The 15502-nt window shown below is 34.4% G+C and overlaps 2 protein-coding genes and 1 long non-coding RNA gene across 5 annotated transcripts; all 3 read left to right on the top strand.

The window, feature by feature from the left end:
- The first annotated feature begins 7972 nt into the window (after nucleotides 1–7972).
- Nucleotides 7973–9163, top strand: LOC145059729 (uncharacterized). Its single transcript, XM_079007529.1, has one exon. It carries the CDS (start codon nucleotides 7973–7975, stop codon nucleotides 9161–9163), a length of 1191 nt encoding a protein of 396 aa, XP_078863655.1.
- Nucleotides 9164–9270: 107 nt separating this feature from the next.
- On the top strand, nucleotides 9271–10260 carry LOC145059728 (uncharacterized). The gene has a single exon (XM_079007528.1). It carries the CDS (start codon nucleotides 9271–9273, stop codon nucleotides 10258–10260), a length of 990 nt encoding a protein of 329 aa, XP_078863654.1.
- A 1090-nt stretch (nucleotides 10261–11350) lies between these two features.
- LOC145059209 (uncharacterized) lies at nucleotides 11351–15502 on the top strand. Of its 3 annotated transcripts, XR_013686691.1 has the most exons (8): nucleotides 11351–11853; nucleotides 11977–12069; nucleotides 13122–13251; nucleotides 13342–13595; nucleotides 13671–13997; nucleotides 14059–14142; nucleotides 14233–14405; nucleotides 15234–15502. It is a non-coding gene; the product is annotated as an uncharacterized LOC145059209 (long non-coding RNA). The 3 variants fall into 3 exon arrangements; XR_013686692.1 differs by lacking the exon at nucleotides 15234–15502 and having other exon boundaries at nucleotides 13701–13997; nucleotides 14233–14737; XR_013686690.1 differs by lacking the exon at nucleotides 15234–15502 and having other exon boundaries at nucleotides 14233–14737.

The following is a 15502-nucleotide window of genomic DNA, read 5'->3' as shown; positions in this document are numbered from 1 at the left end:
ATTTATGACACACAATGCGTATCATTAAAACCCCTGTCAAGAAAGACCATGTCATAAATGAAGATGACACACATTTTTGCGTATCATAAAATTTAATGTCATACAATTCTATTTCTTACAGTGTATGAATTTGCATTCATATAATCTACTCTGTGTTAGCAAAAAATATTAGCAAAAAATAGCATCACATTTTAAACAAAATTGAGAGTATACAAAATCCCTGAAATAATGTTACTACTTAATAAAAAGAGAAAAAGAGAGTAGATTGTTATTACTTATTACCATGACATGAGAAAAGTAAATAGCAACAATGGGTAAGCAAACTAGTCTTGTCAAGAGTATACAAAATCCATGAAATAATGTTAAATACTTGTAAATCCCTGAAATCAAGTTTAAAATAGGGTATATACAACTAATTAGCTAACCTATCCAGTGATAGAATTGGGATTTCCAAGAAAATTTATGGATTAGAGAGGACTCAATTGAGGGTGATAGCAAAGACTTTGCAACCTCCTTGTTTTGGTCTTACTGTGAGGACTATTGTTGTAGGTCATACAATGGAAATACAACTCCAAATCTGCATCTGACATCTTCAATCCCTCAATTGATGTTGTAGCTGAGATACAAAGAAAATGGTTTTTTTGTAGTATCAAATTAAACGAAACCAATAGATAAAAAGGGAAAATACTTTAAAATTTTAAACCTTATTCCATTTGCATTGTATGCCGTTTCTTGGCCCTATAGAGATAACCAAACATGGAGTAAAAAATTGAATTAAATCACTCTAAATTTCTTACCAGCATCCAAGTTTCCTGTTTAGAAATCCAATTGCATGTCCCAAGTTGTCCCCCTTTTTCTGTGGTGTAGGAAAGATTATAGTTACAAGTCTCAAATCTTGCAACTGTAATTCTAGAATTACATAGATTAGTTAAAAAAATTTTGTACAAACTATAAAAAATTCAAAGAACTATAAATATATTGTAAACAAAGGAAAAGTTAAAATTTTTGATTTACAAATTATAAAAAAACTGAATGCTTACAAAAGTGTATCGATAACTTTATATTATTAGAAATTTACAAAAAAAAATACTTGAATATTTGTAACACACAAATGAAATTACAAGAACTGTAAAAAAAAACTATAAAAACTAACAATGGAACCCTTGAAAAACAAATAGTGTTTTAAACAGTGTTTTATTCTTACATGTTATAAAAAGTAAAAACAATGCCATATGATCATATTAAGAAATGTTACTTACTGTATGTGTAGTAGAGGGGGTTGAATTGCCATTTGACATGTGATTTTCACCCCCCATGTGTTCTGAAGGCGAATGAGGATGATCTTCTATAAGCTGAAACAAGAAACAAGATGGAGGTGTATGTATTTAATATTTTATATTTATAAAGCTAATGACTTAATTTTTTTTTTAAATAATTAAGGAAATTAGAAAGTATACTTACTGAAGTAGATTCTATCGTTACAATTCCATGAAGATTTAGGTGGAATCTAAAACCTTTGACTTTTCCCCACATGAGAAAGGAACAATCTGGAAAAATATATTTAATCATTAATCCATTGGTTGAAAAGGAGTGAGGCTTGGTGCACCCCAAACCACCCACGCTACATGCTCCTGTTAGTAAGCATGCATCAATTAGGTCAATTTCATACATAAACCCAAACATATAATCAAAAGACCCAACTTTTAACCCAACAAAAAAAACAATTGGGATGAAGTGACATACTGTGGTGTAACATCTGGTTACTATTTTACTATTTTAGCTTAAAAGACCCAACTTTTAACCCAACACAAACAATTACTTATTAACATTATTATTACTTATTAATGTAAACTAACAAACATTATATTATATAAATAAATAAAATAAACTAACAACCATTATATGATGTACAACAAAGCCTCTACCAGTTGCTCTATACTTAGCACCACAATGTAAGATTGTTCTTCCAAAATAATGAGTTCTAGTTCCTAACGAAAATGTGAAGAATATAGAGCATAGCTGAAGCTGCATTGTAATGAAGCTGAAAATGGCCTGTAAAATTAAACATCACAAAACATCAAATTTCATCTACGTAACTATTAGTGATACTTAATATCTGTCAAGTGAATGTGAAAAAACCTTGAGTAATCCAAGTTCAAGTATGAAACCCATAACCATTGGAACTATAGTAAATACTCCAATTTAGACTAAGAATTGAGTATTTAAAACTGCATTGAATGTTTTATTACCCAGTATTCTAGATCTACTACTAATCCCCTCATCCGGACTCTGCAATATATATAAAAACCAATCAATTAAAAAAAAATCATAATTTCAACTTTTTAAGTTTACAAGAAGGTTTGAATTGCTTCTCCACGTGTGAAAACTATGGCATGGTTTTGATTCTAAGGCTTTCCTTCTCCAAGTTTGGGGTCACCAGGGAGTTTTATGGAATATATTTCCTAACAGAAATCAGATTACATTGTTATGAAAATGAACTCATATATAAAAGATTTTGCAAGTAGTAAGTAACTGATACCTAGTCTTTTCCATTAATATCAGCTTTCACAAGCTTCAAATAAAATGACTTTGTGATCTTTCCATCACTACCTGGAACCTCTTCAACATGTATGAAAGAAACTCAAAGTGCCTCATTCCTGGATATAAAAACAAATTAAACCCGTAACCTAAAAATCAAGTAAACTCAATGTAAATACCTTTGCAACAAAAGACCAATATCAGAGGCCTCTTTCTCCTTACGTTGTTTTTGTTGTCTACAAATTTGACATGAAAAAACATATGTGAACTTCAAATCAGCTTGTGCTCGAGCTTCAACATGACTCTTGAAATCCGTGAGGTGAAAGTGCTGCTTGAGGTTGAGCTACTGTTGACAGAGAACAGAAAAAGATAACAAACAAATACATATAATAAGCACAAAGGTCTAGAATCTTTCCTAATAATCCTATTAGGCTAAAGAGTACCTACCTCATAGTGATCTGTTCTCTAAATAACTCTGAAGCATCAAAGCCCTTGTATAATACATCATACCACACACTATATACAAAGAAGGTAGTTTTTAATAATCATGATCATAATATAATCAAACTTTAACTTAAAACATGTGTATGAGAGAATCTGACCTGTCCTGGCTAAGTGTGTCCACGATAAGACACCCAAAATCGAAGCTCCAATGCATCTGTAGCACTATCTTGAAGTTCCACATCTCTAGTATTAACATAGCCTATATGTTCTAGAAAATTATCCCATTCATCTGAAATAAATAGAGGGGAAATGTTTTATGAATCATGACAAATTCTTTGATAAGAAATCTAAAATCCTAGTCAGCAAGGAGGAGAAATACTTGGAAAGATTTTCTGAAGATAGAAAATGGTAGAAATTTCATCTTCATTTTCTGCCCATAAGTCATGGGAACGATAAAGTACCGTCTCGTTGTAGTAGGGTATCCATCTTCATTTGTGGGTCCAAATCGATTCAGGGCATCCAGAGAAATTAAGATAATGAAGGAACATACCGAGAAGTATCAACGACAAGTGCATGTGATAAAGCAATTGGTGTAGAGATGGAACTCGGGGATGGAAGAGATATAGATGGCGATGAAGATTTTGGGGTTGGTGGTGGTGTAGCGGCGAGAGCTGCTGGTTTGGCAAATAACTCCACTCGAAGAAGAATGAAGGAGTTAAAAGAGCTTGAGGACGAGGGTATCAGGATGATTTTTTTCCATATGTGAATAGGGTTTCAGCTTGTAAATGATGCTCCCTAGTGGGGACGTACATGATAGGAGATTAGGGTTTCAAAGTGTGTGAGTTGACCGAGGATGGCCACACAATCACAGGCATGCTCTGGATTGGATCTCTCATAGATCTCACACTATCTCATCGTCGTCGCGAGGCATTTGATCATGAAAGCAAGAGCAATTCTCCTATGAAGATGAAGGCCTTAGGGCTTTTTCTTACTAAGTAGAAGAGGCAGGGGTTCTAACTTTTGGGATACAATAGGCGGGTGAAATCCCGCTTAAAATGATGGAAATAAGGTAGAGGATAACAATGGCGGCCTTTCAAACTTTTGGGATTTTCGTTTCCCCCAACTGCAAAAGAAGAGAACGCGCCTTTCATTAAAGAAATATAAAGCTACATTTCTAGACGACGCCCATTTTTAAATAAGTGCCCTCCGTGTTTTTAATTTTTTTTGTTGGACATTAATTTTAGGACACGCACAAAAGCGCGTCCTTTATCCTTCAAATTTTAGAAGAGATGACATTATTTTTAGGGCGCACACTTTTGCGTATCGTAAATCACCGCGTGTCATTGTTTGCGCGTCATTAAAGGGTTGTTTTCTAGTAGTGACTAAAACTACAAAAAGAGAAGTCGAATCACGAGGGACCAAAATACTCGAGGGATAAGAAGAGAAAGACTCTTGAATCAAGAGAATGGTGCAACAAAATATGAGAGCTAGAGGCTCTTATCTATACTAATTGAATTTTCAAAAATTATCATCCATAATTACTTAATGACCTTATAGTTATATAAACAACTAAAAACCCCTTTATAATATTATTTTAAATAGATTTAATGATATTTGTACTAACCTAATGTCGAAAGAACTCAACCTTAGTCTTATAATGACCGCATCGTCGATACCTTTCTAATGATATATACATATGTATATATATGTGTACGTATATATGATTTATACTTTATTTTAATACGTAAATATGCTATTATAATTTGTAACTCGTTCATACGAACTTCGTTTTTGACGTTATTTATATCCACGCATAGGTGGAGACGTATTCTACAACTTTCGTTTAGACTCCCTCGGCTAATTTTGACTTTATTTTTAAAGTTATATTTTTAACAGGCCGGGATAGGATTGGTCCGTTAAAATCTCATAACTTCTTCATCCGATGTCCATTTCCATCTGTCTTTTTAACGTTACGCTACTAATAACGAGATATTCGATTCTCGTTTAGGTTGTGTCGGCTAAAAACCGCTCGATCTAATACTCGAACTTCGGGTTGTACACCACTAAGCCGAAACTTCGAAAAATCATAACTTCCTCATACAAAGTCAGATTTGGGCGTTCTTTTTATGGATGCTCTCGGTTTAACATCTTCTACGGATTTCGTTTAGATTGCTAAGGCTAAAAGTCGCTCTATAGTAAATTCACTGTTTACGCTTCCCGGTGTCGCGCCAGTTCCGTCGTGAAACTTCGACGGGTCATAACTTCTTCATTATAACTCGGATTTCGGCGCTCTTTATATGTAAGGAACCCTTGAGAAATATTCTACAACTTGGTTAAGATTATTTATTCTAAATAATCTTTTGTCGAAAAGTCGTTTTCGATCCCTATTATCTGTAAATTGACTAGCCCGGATCTACGGGCGTTACAGATGAGCTATATCTCCCTCGGATGTTCTTCTGACGGACCAGATCCACCCCGTCAACAGATATCTCCTTCCGATGATGAGGTATTTCAAATTTTAACCCTTAGTATGAAAATTAATTGCAGTTTTGCCCTTGTATATGAGAAATGTTGCAAAATGGCCCATGGTGTCATTTTTGTAATTTCTGGCCCGAGTCACATATGTTGGGCGTACATAGCGTATGCGAGGTGTGCGTACATGATCCTCAAACCCTATTTTTTAGGGATTGGACCCTTTATATTCATCATTATCTCCCCAATGCTCATTCCCTCATCAGCCCCTAGCCCCATTTCAACTCTCTAGCAAACCATAGTCCATTTGAAGCCATTTTGAGCTTGATGTTTGTGTTTTGGTGTTCTTAAAGGATGAAGGAAGAAGAGAAAATCACCCTAGAAGTGTAGAGCACCTTAGATCCAAAATCTCATCACCTTTAGGCACTCTTTGATTGATTAATTTTTGCTAAGATTTAGTTTAGCCTTGAAGTTTGCAATTTTGGTCCCATTAATTTAGTATTTTGAGTATGAGCTACTCCAATCCATTTAGGTTGTCCTTTTAGATGTTTTGAGGGGTCTAAAAGCATAAAAATATGATCTTGGCACTTAGTTCTTCCCCATGCATGAGTTTGGTTGTCTTAATGGCTTAACATGTTGGAGTTTTTAGCATTAAGCACTTAATGGCCACACAATACCATAAAATTGGACATTTTATGGTCAAAGACAACATTTGGGACTTGGATCTATATTTTTGACATAAGGGCTTATGTATTAAGCACGTAATGAGTTGGGAAGGCATCCATCTGCATACGCTAGGAATACCAGGTGGTACACCGCATGTACGGTGTCAAGTTCCTGTATTTTGGTCCGCGTTTGAGTACGTCCCGCGTTCAGCTAGGAACACCCCGCGTACGAGGTTGGGTCGACTCGCCTGGTTTGTTGAGTTTGACTAATTTTTGACCAAATGGTATTTTGGTTAATTTGATATTAAATTTATGTTAGGCAATATTTTAAATAATAGGTGTCGGGTAGAGCTGGTTTTCGAAGCATAAATTTATTCAGCTTTTGTTCGTGCTGAGAGGTGAATTTTCCTCACTCTACTCGTGGGTCGAAGGCACCAATGTCGACCCACTAGATTATGTATCATGGTTATAGGATAGTGTTATGCTAGTATATTATTACTTAGTATTTGTTGGTTCAGTGTTTATGTTTTTTTGTTACATATGTCGACATATTGTGATTGGGTTGAGACGGTCCTACTTTGTGTTGAAGGCAAAGACACCCGGGGCGGTCCGGATAGGCTGTAGGCCATGTGAGGCGCTCAGTCAGGTCGAAGGTCCTCCGAGGCGGTCCAGATAGGTTGTAGGTCTTCCGAGGCGGTCCAGTTAGGCTGAATGGTCATATTTGCATGCTTTGATGTTATGTTGTGTGATGGTACTTTGGGTGAACTCACTAAGCTTTGGCTTATAGTTTTAGTTTATTGTTTCAGGTACTTCTAAGGATCGTGGAAAAGCAAAGGCCTGATCGTGCACACCTTCCTATTTTCATGATATTGACTTTTAGGACACTCTGATATGATTTTACTTTTGAAACATTGACTTTTCTTGTAAACAATTATGGATAATGGTTGTTTTTGAAAATTTTAAAATTTTAAGATTTTAAGGGATGTTATAGTAAAACTAGAAAAGATATTTGATTTGTAATTTGTTTATTAGATAATGGATATATATGGTTCTTGTTTTTGTATTTAGTATACTGACCTATGTTTTTTCTGACTTATATGGGTGTCGTAATCGAAGGTTAATGGTTTTGGTGGATGGATGAGGTTTTCCAGCGGTTAAACATAACCCGGGGGGGGGGGGGGGGTAGGGCCCATTTGCATTATCATTTATTATAAAAAATAATAATAATTCAATAAAAAGTAAAAATAAAATCAAAAAAGAATAATAATAATTCAATAAAAAGTAAAAATAAAATCAAAAAAGGTAGAACAGTCTTTTTATCGGACCAAACATACAATAAAACTAAACCACAGGGATGATCTGACTTAAAAAAAAATAGAGACCAAATCTACCAATTACCACAAACCACGTAGACCATTCGTTTACCCTAAAATATATTATACTCGTGTCAATTTATTTGTTTTCATGCCCACACTCATATCAAGGTTGAATCCAATACAACGACATGGATCATACCAGTGGGTCTAGAAATACAAATATTATTTCATGTAGCATTGTAATTTTGTGGTCATAGGAAGTTATCATTGAAGGGATATGTGGCCGACGTGCTTTGAGGAAAATAATTGGTAGCTAGTTTGTTCCATATCTTCCAAGTGAACACTCATTGTGTTTCGTACGATGAAATTTTCAGTGTGTTTTAAAGTTATTCATAGAATTATTGGATGAAACATACCAGCTTCATTTTAAGTCATTCTCAAGACATACTCTCTGCTCTGCATCTCCCCCTTAGGCATAGACAAGTGCCATTGATCAGAAAACCCGTAGCGATTCCTTTCCCTTGAAGGAGCATTATCATGGATCTCAACGATGAGTATCACAAATTCCAGGTACTTGAGGCGACTTGGTCAAATACTACAACAGAATACCTATATTCCCTGTGGAATCTAGTATACCAGTCACATCAGCAAAAGCAGTACAGCAAACCTATGCCGTGGATTGGGATGTATATAGCATTAGCATCTCTACTTTGTGTCCTCGCAATGGTGGCTGATTTATTACATGGTTTGCGAAACAGAAAGCTATGGTTTCCATGTAAATATTTCACTCTGAATGCTGCATCTCTCACTGTGATAGCTGTGGCAATAAAGCTACCCATGGATCCAAATAATCTAATGCCAAGTCTTGTGGACCAGGCAACAAAGTTTGGAAGCATGAGTTTTATGTGCACCATGATGGCGAATTTATTGCCTTCTCTAGCAATCAAGGACAATAAGGGACTTGTCTCAAACATCATAGCTTTAGCTCTTCTGGTAATCTCCTTGGTTGTCAATTTTTGCATTCAGATATCCACGGGAATTCTATTTTTTACTCCTGATGACGCATTCTACCCCTATAAAATATCCTTCCTTTACAGATTTATTTATGTAGTCGGTTGTGTGGTTCCGATACTCATGTTGCTGATAATATATGCATGTTCATCTTTAGCAATTCTAAAGTCCAAACAGATTCTAGAATCCAAATACCAAACAGCTAATCGAACAGCTTTAAAGGATCCAGAGCTGAAAGCTGGAAGATTAACTGTTGAGAAGCTAAAGCAGTATGTGAGCAACTACTGGATCATGGCAGGAACCGGAAGCCCTCAATTTATGACAGCTTGCTCTGCTACAACCTCTGCTGCTGGGGTAATATGTGTTGCAAGCACTGGCTTCCTTATTTATGCTATTATTATCAATTTTCCGTATCTAGGATATGAAAAGCAGGATACATCGGATTATAAGTGGTCAATGTTAGTGATTTTCATTATACAATCTGTCGGAGTGATACTGGGTACAATTGCCCCCCTTGCCAGATGTTTTGCTACCTTAAGCTTTGAGTTGTCAATTAATCGGATTTGGAAGCAGATCAAGGTCTCTAAAGTAGAGAGCTACTGGACTCAGAAGTTATATGATTGGAAACATAGTAGAATACCATTCCCATCCGGAAGCCGTAAATGCAAGATTGTGATCCAGCATTTGAAAATCCAAAGTATCATTCTTTTTGTATAGGATTTCAGAAGACAGTCGTTGTAGCATGCAAGATGATAACAATGATTATAATTCTCTTTTTGATATGTGTCTTGTGTTGTCGCGGTTGTTGGAAATGGTTAAAGGCCATGTTTAGCCCATCACATCATACATCGGGACAACAGCCTAAGGAGCAACTAGGAAAAGATAAAGATCTTAGGGGGTATGTTTTGCAACTTGAAAACGACATACAATTTACAGAGAGAACATTGAAACGCTTGTTAAAATCTGTGAATCGCTTGATCCAAAAGGCAGAAAAACAACAACCCAAGAATCTTATGAAGCTTCTATCAGAATCTCGAGGTTTTGAAGGACTTGCAAAGTTTGACAGCAATCATGTTCCATTTTTACTTTCACAAGAAAATGTCAATTGTTGGTCTTTGCCTTTGGTAACTCTAACATGCATCGCCATGTCTCTACCTGACATCCAAAAGAACATGGTCGATTGCTTGCTTAATGGTGTGAGTGAGGGTCTTTTATATGTCACACTTGTGGAAGAAAGCGTCATTAATGCTACCGATCATGATCATGCAGGCATTCAAAAGGCAGCTGAGACTTTGTGGGTAGAAGTTGAAGTCTACCACAAATGGTTAGGAACTAAACTGCCAAATCCTACGTCCAAAGTGAATACACCGGGAGATATTCTTCAATGGTTAAGGGATAAAGCTAAGAACAAGGTCCTCAACGTGGAAAATATGGATATCACAGACCCAAATGATAATTGGAAATACAAGTCTATTTGTGCCAATTCAATGTATCGTATCACTGAAACAATCTTGCTCTCCTACCACGAGAACATTAAGGAGGTTAACCAAGAGGAACTGTTTTCACATGTATCATCAATGATCGCTGATATAATAGCTGCTTGTCTCACCAATTTACCCCAGGTCATTCTAATGAAATGCCATGAAAGCGTCATAGAGAAAAGGGAGGCGAGTGTCCAAGCTGCGGCTCAACTTCTCGGTGAGACTACACAGATAATCATCACTCTTCAAGATCGTCAACTTCCAAGATTGAATCCAGATGAGTTGGCGTTTATCGACAAGTGGTGTGCTTACTTAACGAATCCGTTTCCTTGACAACCATTTTTGGTTCTGCAAGTAACCAGGCAAGTTCATATTTCAATTCCTTAAAGAATGTAGAAGATTGTGTCATTGTTAATTAATTTGCTTTCCTATGTTTGTTAATTTCGAGACTATGCTCGTCCAAGATCATCGTGCATGGGGCTAATTCATTGGAACCCTTGCGGAACATTATATACGCTGTTGTTTTAATCTATATCTGTGGTGAATATCATTTACGTTTTCATATATCTACATTAGTCGATGGCAGTTTTTCTACCAGTTTCATTACTTATTCAATTAATTTTTAACGTCTAGCTAGAAGACATCAATGGTTAATCTTTTTGTCGTAGTTTTCTTTAAATCCTCATGCATCTAAAATGTTCTATTTAAGCCCTAGCTTCCACCTTTTTTTTTTAAACATAGATACATCTAAAATGTCATAAACAAAGGAAAGTAACAATAGTGTTATATAAATTCAATACAAATATGTCAGCACTTTATTTTATATACATAATATACAAAAAAAAAAAAATTATTATGCCATAATTAAAAAAAAGGGATTGAAAATATTATATAATCATTATAAAATTTATATTTCAAAAAAACACATGACATTGTTTTAATATTGATATAATTGCACGTCTAGGCATGGGCAGTGCTACATATATAAGAACACCGGCCGAATTTTCGCAACTATTTCGTTGTAGTTAATTTTGAAAGAAAAAATTGCAAAAATGATCCCTATGGTATGCAAAATTTTGGGGTTTTAAACCCCGAGTTTTTTGGATTTACAGTTCTTTTAGAGTGGTTTGTATGTGAAATAGGTCCCTGAACTTAACTTCTGTTAACTTGATGCTGTTAACCCCCTCATGTGCCTCTCACATGAGGGTATATTTGTCTTTTTACTTTTAAGGGACCATTTTTGAATTGAAAAAAATATATTCCTCTTTTTTTTTGAAAAAAAATTAATACCTATTTATTTATTTTAATAATTAAAAAATAAAAGATCCCTCACTACAAGAAATATACCCTTTACCGGCAACACTATTACCGACGACAAGGGGCTTTAGCGGCGACTCTAGATATTGTCGCCGCTAAAGCCCTTTGTCGTCGGTAATAGTGTCGCCGGTAAAGGGGTGGCACCCGGATCAGTGTTTTCCCCCTCTGTTACATCTGAACCGTTCGATGAGATATCTAATCCAACGGGTGGGGTGTCTTTTCCTATCTAACCTAATACCGGTGACATATTTGTAGCCACTAAAGAGTTAAAAAAAATTGCCGCTAATAGTTAACGAAAAAACACGCGGTATCCTTCCCTCCAGTTTGTCGCCGCTATTGCTAAAAGCCGCCGGTAAAGCTCTACCTGTCGCCGCTAAAGGTGTCGCCGCTATCGCCTCTCGCAGATAAAAAAAAACGCACGAGGAACCCTCATTTCTCCATTTGCTTTCTGTTTGTTGCGCTTCTTTCCTTCGCCATTTCCAGCTTCTTTCGATTTTCACTTCTATTTGCTTGTTCCAAGCAAATTTCTTCCCACATTATGTCCTATTAAGAATATAGGTGTGGTTAAAGCTTTTGGGACCAATTTCTAACTCCATTTCTTCAACAAAGGTAAGTTGATTTTGTAATTTCCTTTTCAATTTGTATGTTAATTTCGGTTTTTAGCTTCATCTAGTGATTGAATGGTAATAAATTGTTCATATATTTGTTTTTGGTGGTGTTGTTTTGGATTAGAAGCAAATTTCTCCCCACATTGTTCCAAGCAAATTTCTCTAGGTGTGGTTAAAGCTTTTGGGACCAATTTCTAACTCCATTTCTTGAAGAAAGGTAAGTTTATTTGCTAATTTCATTTTTAATTTGAATATATGTGAATTTGTTGTATATATGCCAATGTATGTGTAGTTGATGTATATGTGGTATATGAGTATTTGGTAAAAATGATATGTATTTGGTATAAGTAGGATGTTATTGTGTGTATATGAATGTATGTATGTTTGTTGTAAATGTGGTATATGATTGTGAAACTTTTGTATTTGGTATAAATAGGATGTTATTATCTATATGTGAAATTATGTGTATTTGGTTTAAGTAGGATGTTATTTTGTGTGTATGTGTATGTATTTGTATTTGGTGTATATGTGGTATATGTATGTAAAAGTATGTGAATTTCATCCTCTTATGTATTATGTAAAAGTATGTGGTTTTGGTATAAGTAGGATGCTATAATTGAAAAAAAATATATTGTTATAATTTGAAAAAAAAAAAACAAAAAAAATATAAAACATTATATACAAAAGCTAGAAAGTTTCTAGTTTCTACCCAAGCTAACTCCAAATTAATTAACCAATAAGTTATATAGTTAACTTATAATCTTCAAATTAATTTATAAGGTTATATTTCTATAACCAATAATAATCGCTTACCATAAACATAAGTTAAAGGATGCTATAATTGGAAAAAAAAAATAATAAATTATTGTTATAATTGAACAAAAACACAAAAAAAAAATATAAAATTGTTTAAAAACTTATATATATTTTAATCTCGACGGTAAAAAAGAACAACACAACAACATAATATGTATGTAAAAGTATGTGAATTCCATGTTCTTATGTATTACGTAAAAATATGTTTCTGATTGCGAGACTGATTACTATGACACCAATTCTGATTATGATACCGAAGAAGACACTGAAGGATATGAGGAAGATTCTGATTAGAATAGTTCTTATGTAATGTGTATTTGTAATGTGTTTGTAATATGAACTTTATTTGGATTTCTAGTTTAAATAGAAATGTTTATTCCTATCTAAATGTTTATTTCTATGTAATGTGTATCTGTAATAAAAATTGTATTTGTATATCTTATAATTTTTCAGGAAATGATGAAAGTGTGGCTTTTGTTTATGTTTACCATGGCTGCTGTCATGGGTCATGGACATGGGGGAGACAGAGCTGAGGACCCACCTTTCCCAGGTGGTAGAGGTCCTGACCAGCACGAGCAGGACGGTAAGTCTTATCATGAATTTTTATTTACTATTTTTGTTCAATTATCATAAATTAAATATCGTTTCTAATAATTTTTAATTACATTTGTAGTTGAGGAACGTGCCCGAAGGAAAGTTCGAGGAAAAGCTAAAAATATAAAGTTTGAAAAAGCAATCTTACAGAACCAAGGGAAACCAATTGGCATGCAATATGATAGGGATATCAAATTTAATCTCGTAGGAGAGCCGGGAGACATGTTTTCCTGAGAAGTTGGAAAAACAATGTGGCAGATGGTCCTTTTTGACAAATAGAGTTGGAAAAGAGTTTCCCCTGATTTAAAGGACACTGTATTACAACATTTAGCGGTAATTATTTATTTAAATATATTTTATAGGGTTAACTATAATTGTTTTTTACTTGGTTAACTTTTTTTTTTGTAGACAAAGTTTGATCTCAATCAAATGTACCAGGATGCACAAGCTAATCTATTGATAGAGGGTTTTCAAGTAGCCTTGTTAAAAGGTTATCGAGAGCGTAAAGTCGACGCAAAAGAATATTTCAAGATGGTCGGAGGGTATGAAGATATCCCGAGAGCATTGGTCAATCCTCCGGATGGTATGCTTGTTGATAACTGGGTGAAGGCAATTGAGTATTTTCAAACTGACGAACACATAATTGCTTCAGAAAGGAACAAAAAAATCCGTGAAAAGCAAACAAATGTGAATCGTGGGGGTTCGAGCTCGTATAGAAGTACTTGCTATAAGAAGGTACCGTACGATACATGTATTTATTTATTTAAAATATAATCTAATTTTTAAAGTTAAACAGAACCTTAAGAGAGTGGAAACATTTCGCAAAGCTCATACTGATAAGAATGGTGTATTTATTACTGCTGAATCGGAACAACAATATGTAAGTATTTAATTATAATTTTTATCATATATTTAAATGTTTATTTATACTTAACTGTTACTCACTTTTGGGAGTTACATAATCGGTTAGTTGAAGAGCTTTTAGAACAAACTCAAGGTGAAAGTGAGTTAACACCCGCTCAAGAAAGAGCTATGTTCGAGAAAGTATTAGGAGAGCGACGTGGCCACATTAGAGGAATTGGCCGCAAACCTTCTAGTCTCCCGACGATTCCACAGCCTTCGCAACCATCACAACCATCACATGTAAAATAGCAGTCTACTTTAGCATCGTAAAATGCATGTTGATTTGGTAGTTTTGGTTTTGTGGTGATTATTTGCTAAAAAGTTTGGTAATTTGGTTTTTGTCCCAAGTGCAAGAAATAGCAATGTACTTTGGTTTTCTATCTTAGTTTAAAAATAGCAATCTACTTTAGCATCGTAAAATACATGTTGAATTGGAAGTTTTGGTTTTGTGGTGATTATTTTCTAAAAAGTTTGGTAATTGAGTTTTTGTCCCAAGTGCAAGATATAGCATTGTACTTTGGTTTTCTATCTTTGTTTAAAAATAGCAATCTACTTTAGCATTGTAAAATGCATGTTGATTTAGTAGTTTTGGTTTTGTGGTGATTATTTGCTAAAAAGTTTGGTAATTTGGTTTTTGTCCCAAGTGTAAGAAATAGCAATGTACTTTGGTTTTCTATCTTAGTTTAAAAATAGCAATCTACTTTAGCATCGTAAAATGCATGTTGAATTGATAGTTTTGGTTTTGTGGTGATTATTTGCTAAAAAGTTTGGTAATTGAGTTTTTGTCCCAAGTGCAAGAAATAGCATTGTACTTTGCTTTTCTATCTTTGTTTAAAAATAGCAATCTAATTTAGCATCGTAAAATGTATGTTGATTTTATAGTTTTGGTTTTGTGGTGATTATTTGCTAAAAAGTTTGATAATTTGGTTTTTGTCCCAAGTGCAAGAAATAGCAATGTACTTTGGTTTTCTATCTTAGTTTAAAAATAGCAATGTATTTTGATAGTTTTTGTTTATGTTTGACGATCTAACTTATAAGTTTATATATATATTGTTATTAATTATATAGTTGGAAAATCTTCGTGCAATGCTCGCCGACCCGGCATGTAGGGATGAGCTTTATTCGTTTTTTCAATCCTAAAATAATCAAGGAAACGATGGAAACGACGATGATGATATGTAAGGATGAGTTTTATTTGCATATGTTGTCACGTTTTGCTACTTGGTAGATTATAAAAATTTTGTTATTTTGCTACTCGGATATTATGACTTTTGATATTTAATTGTATTTGGATGTTTGTTTGTAATTTTCATTGACACTATTATGTTTGATATTTA

The sequence above is a fragment of the Lactuca serriola genome, chromosome 6 (assembly GCF_051521515.1).
Source record: "Lactuca serriola cultivar US96UC23 chromosome 6, Lser_US96UC23_V15, whole genome shotgun sequence".
Lineage (NCBI taxonomy): Eukaryota > Viridiplantae > Streptophyta > Magnoliopsida > Asterales > Asteraceae > Lactuca > Lactuca serriola.
This window is presented reverse-complemented; position numbering and strand designations above follow the sequence as displayed.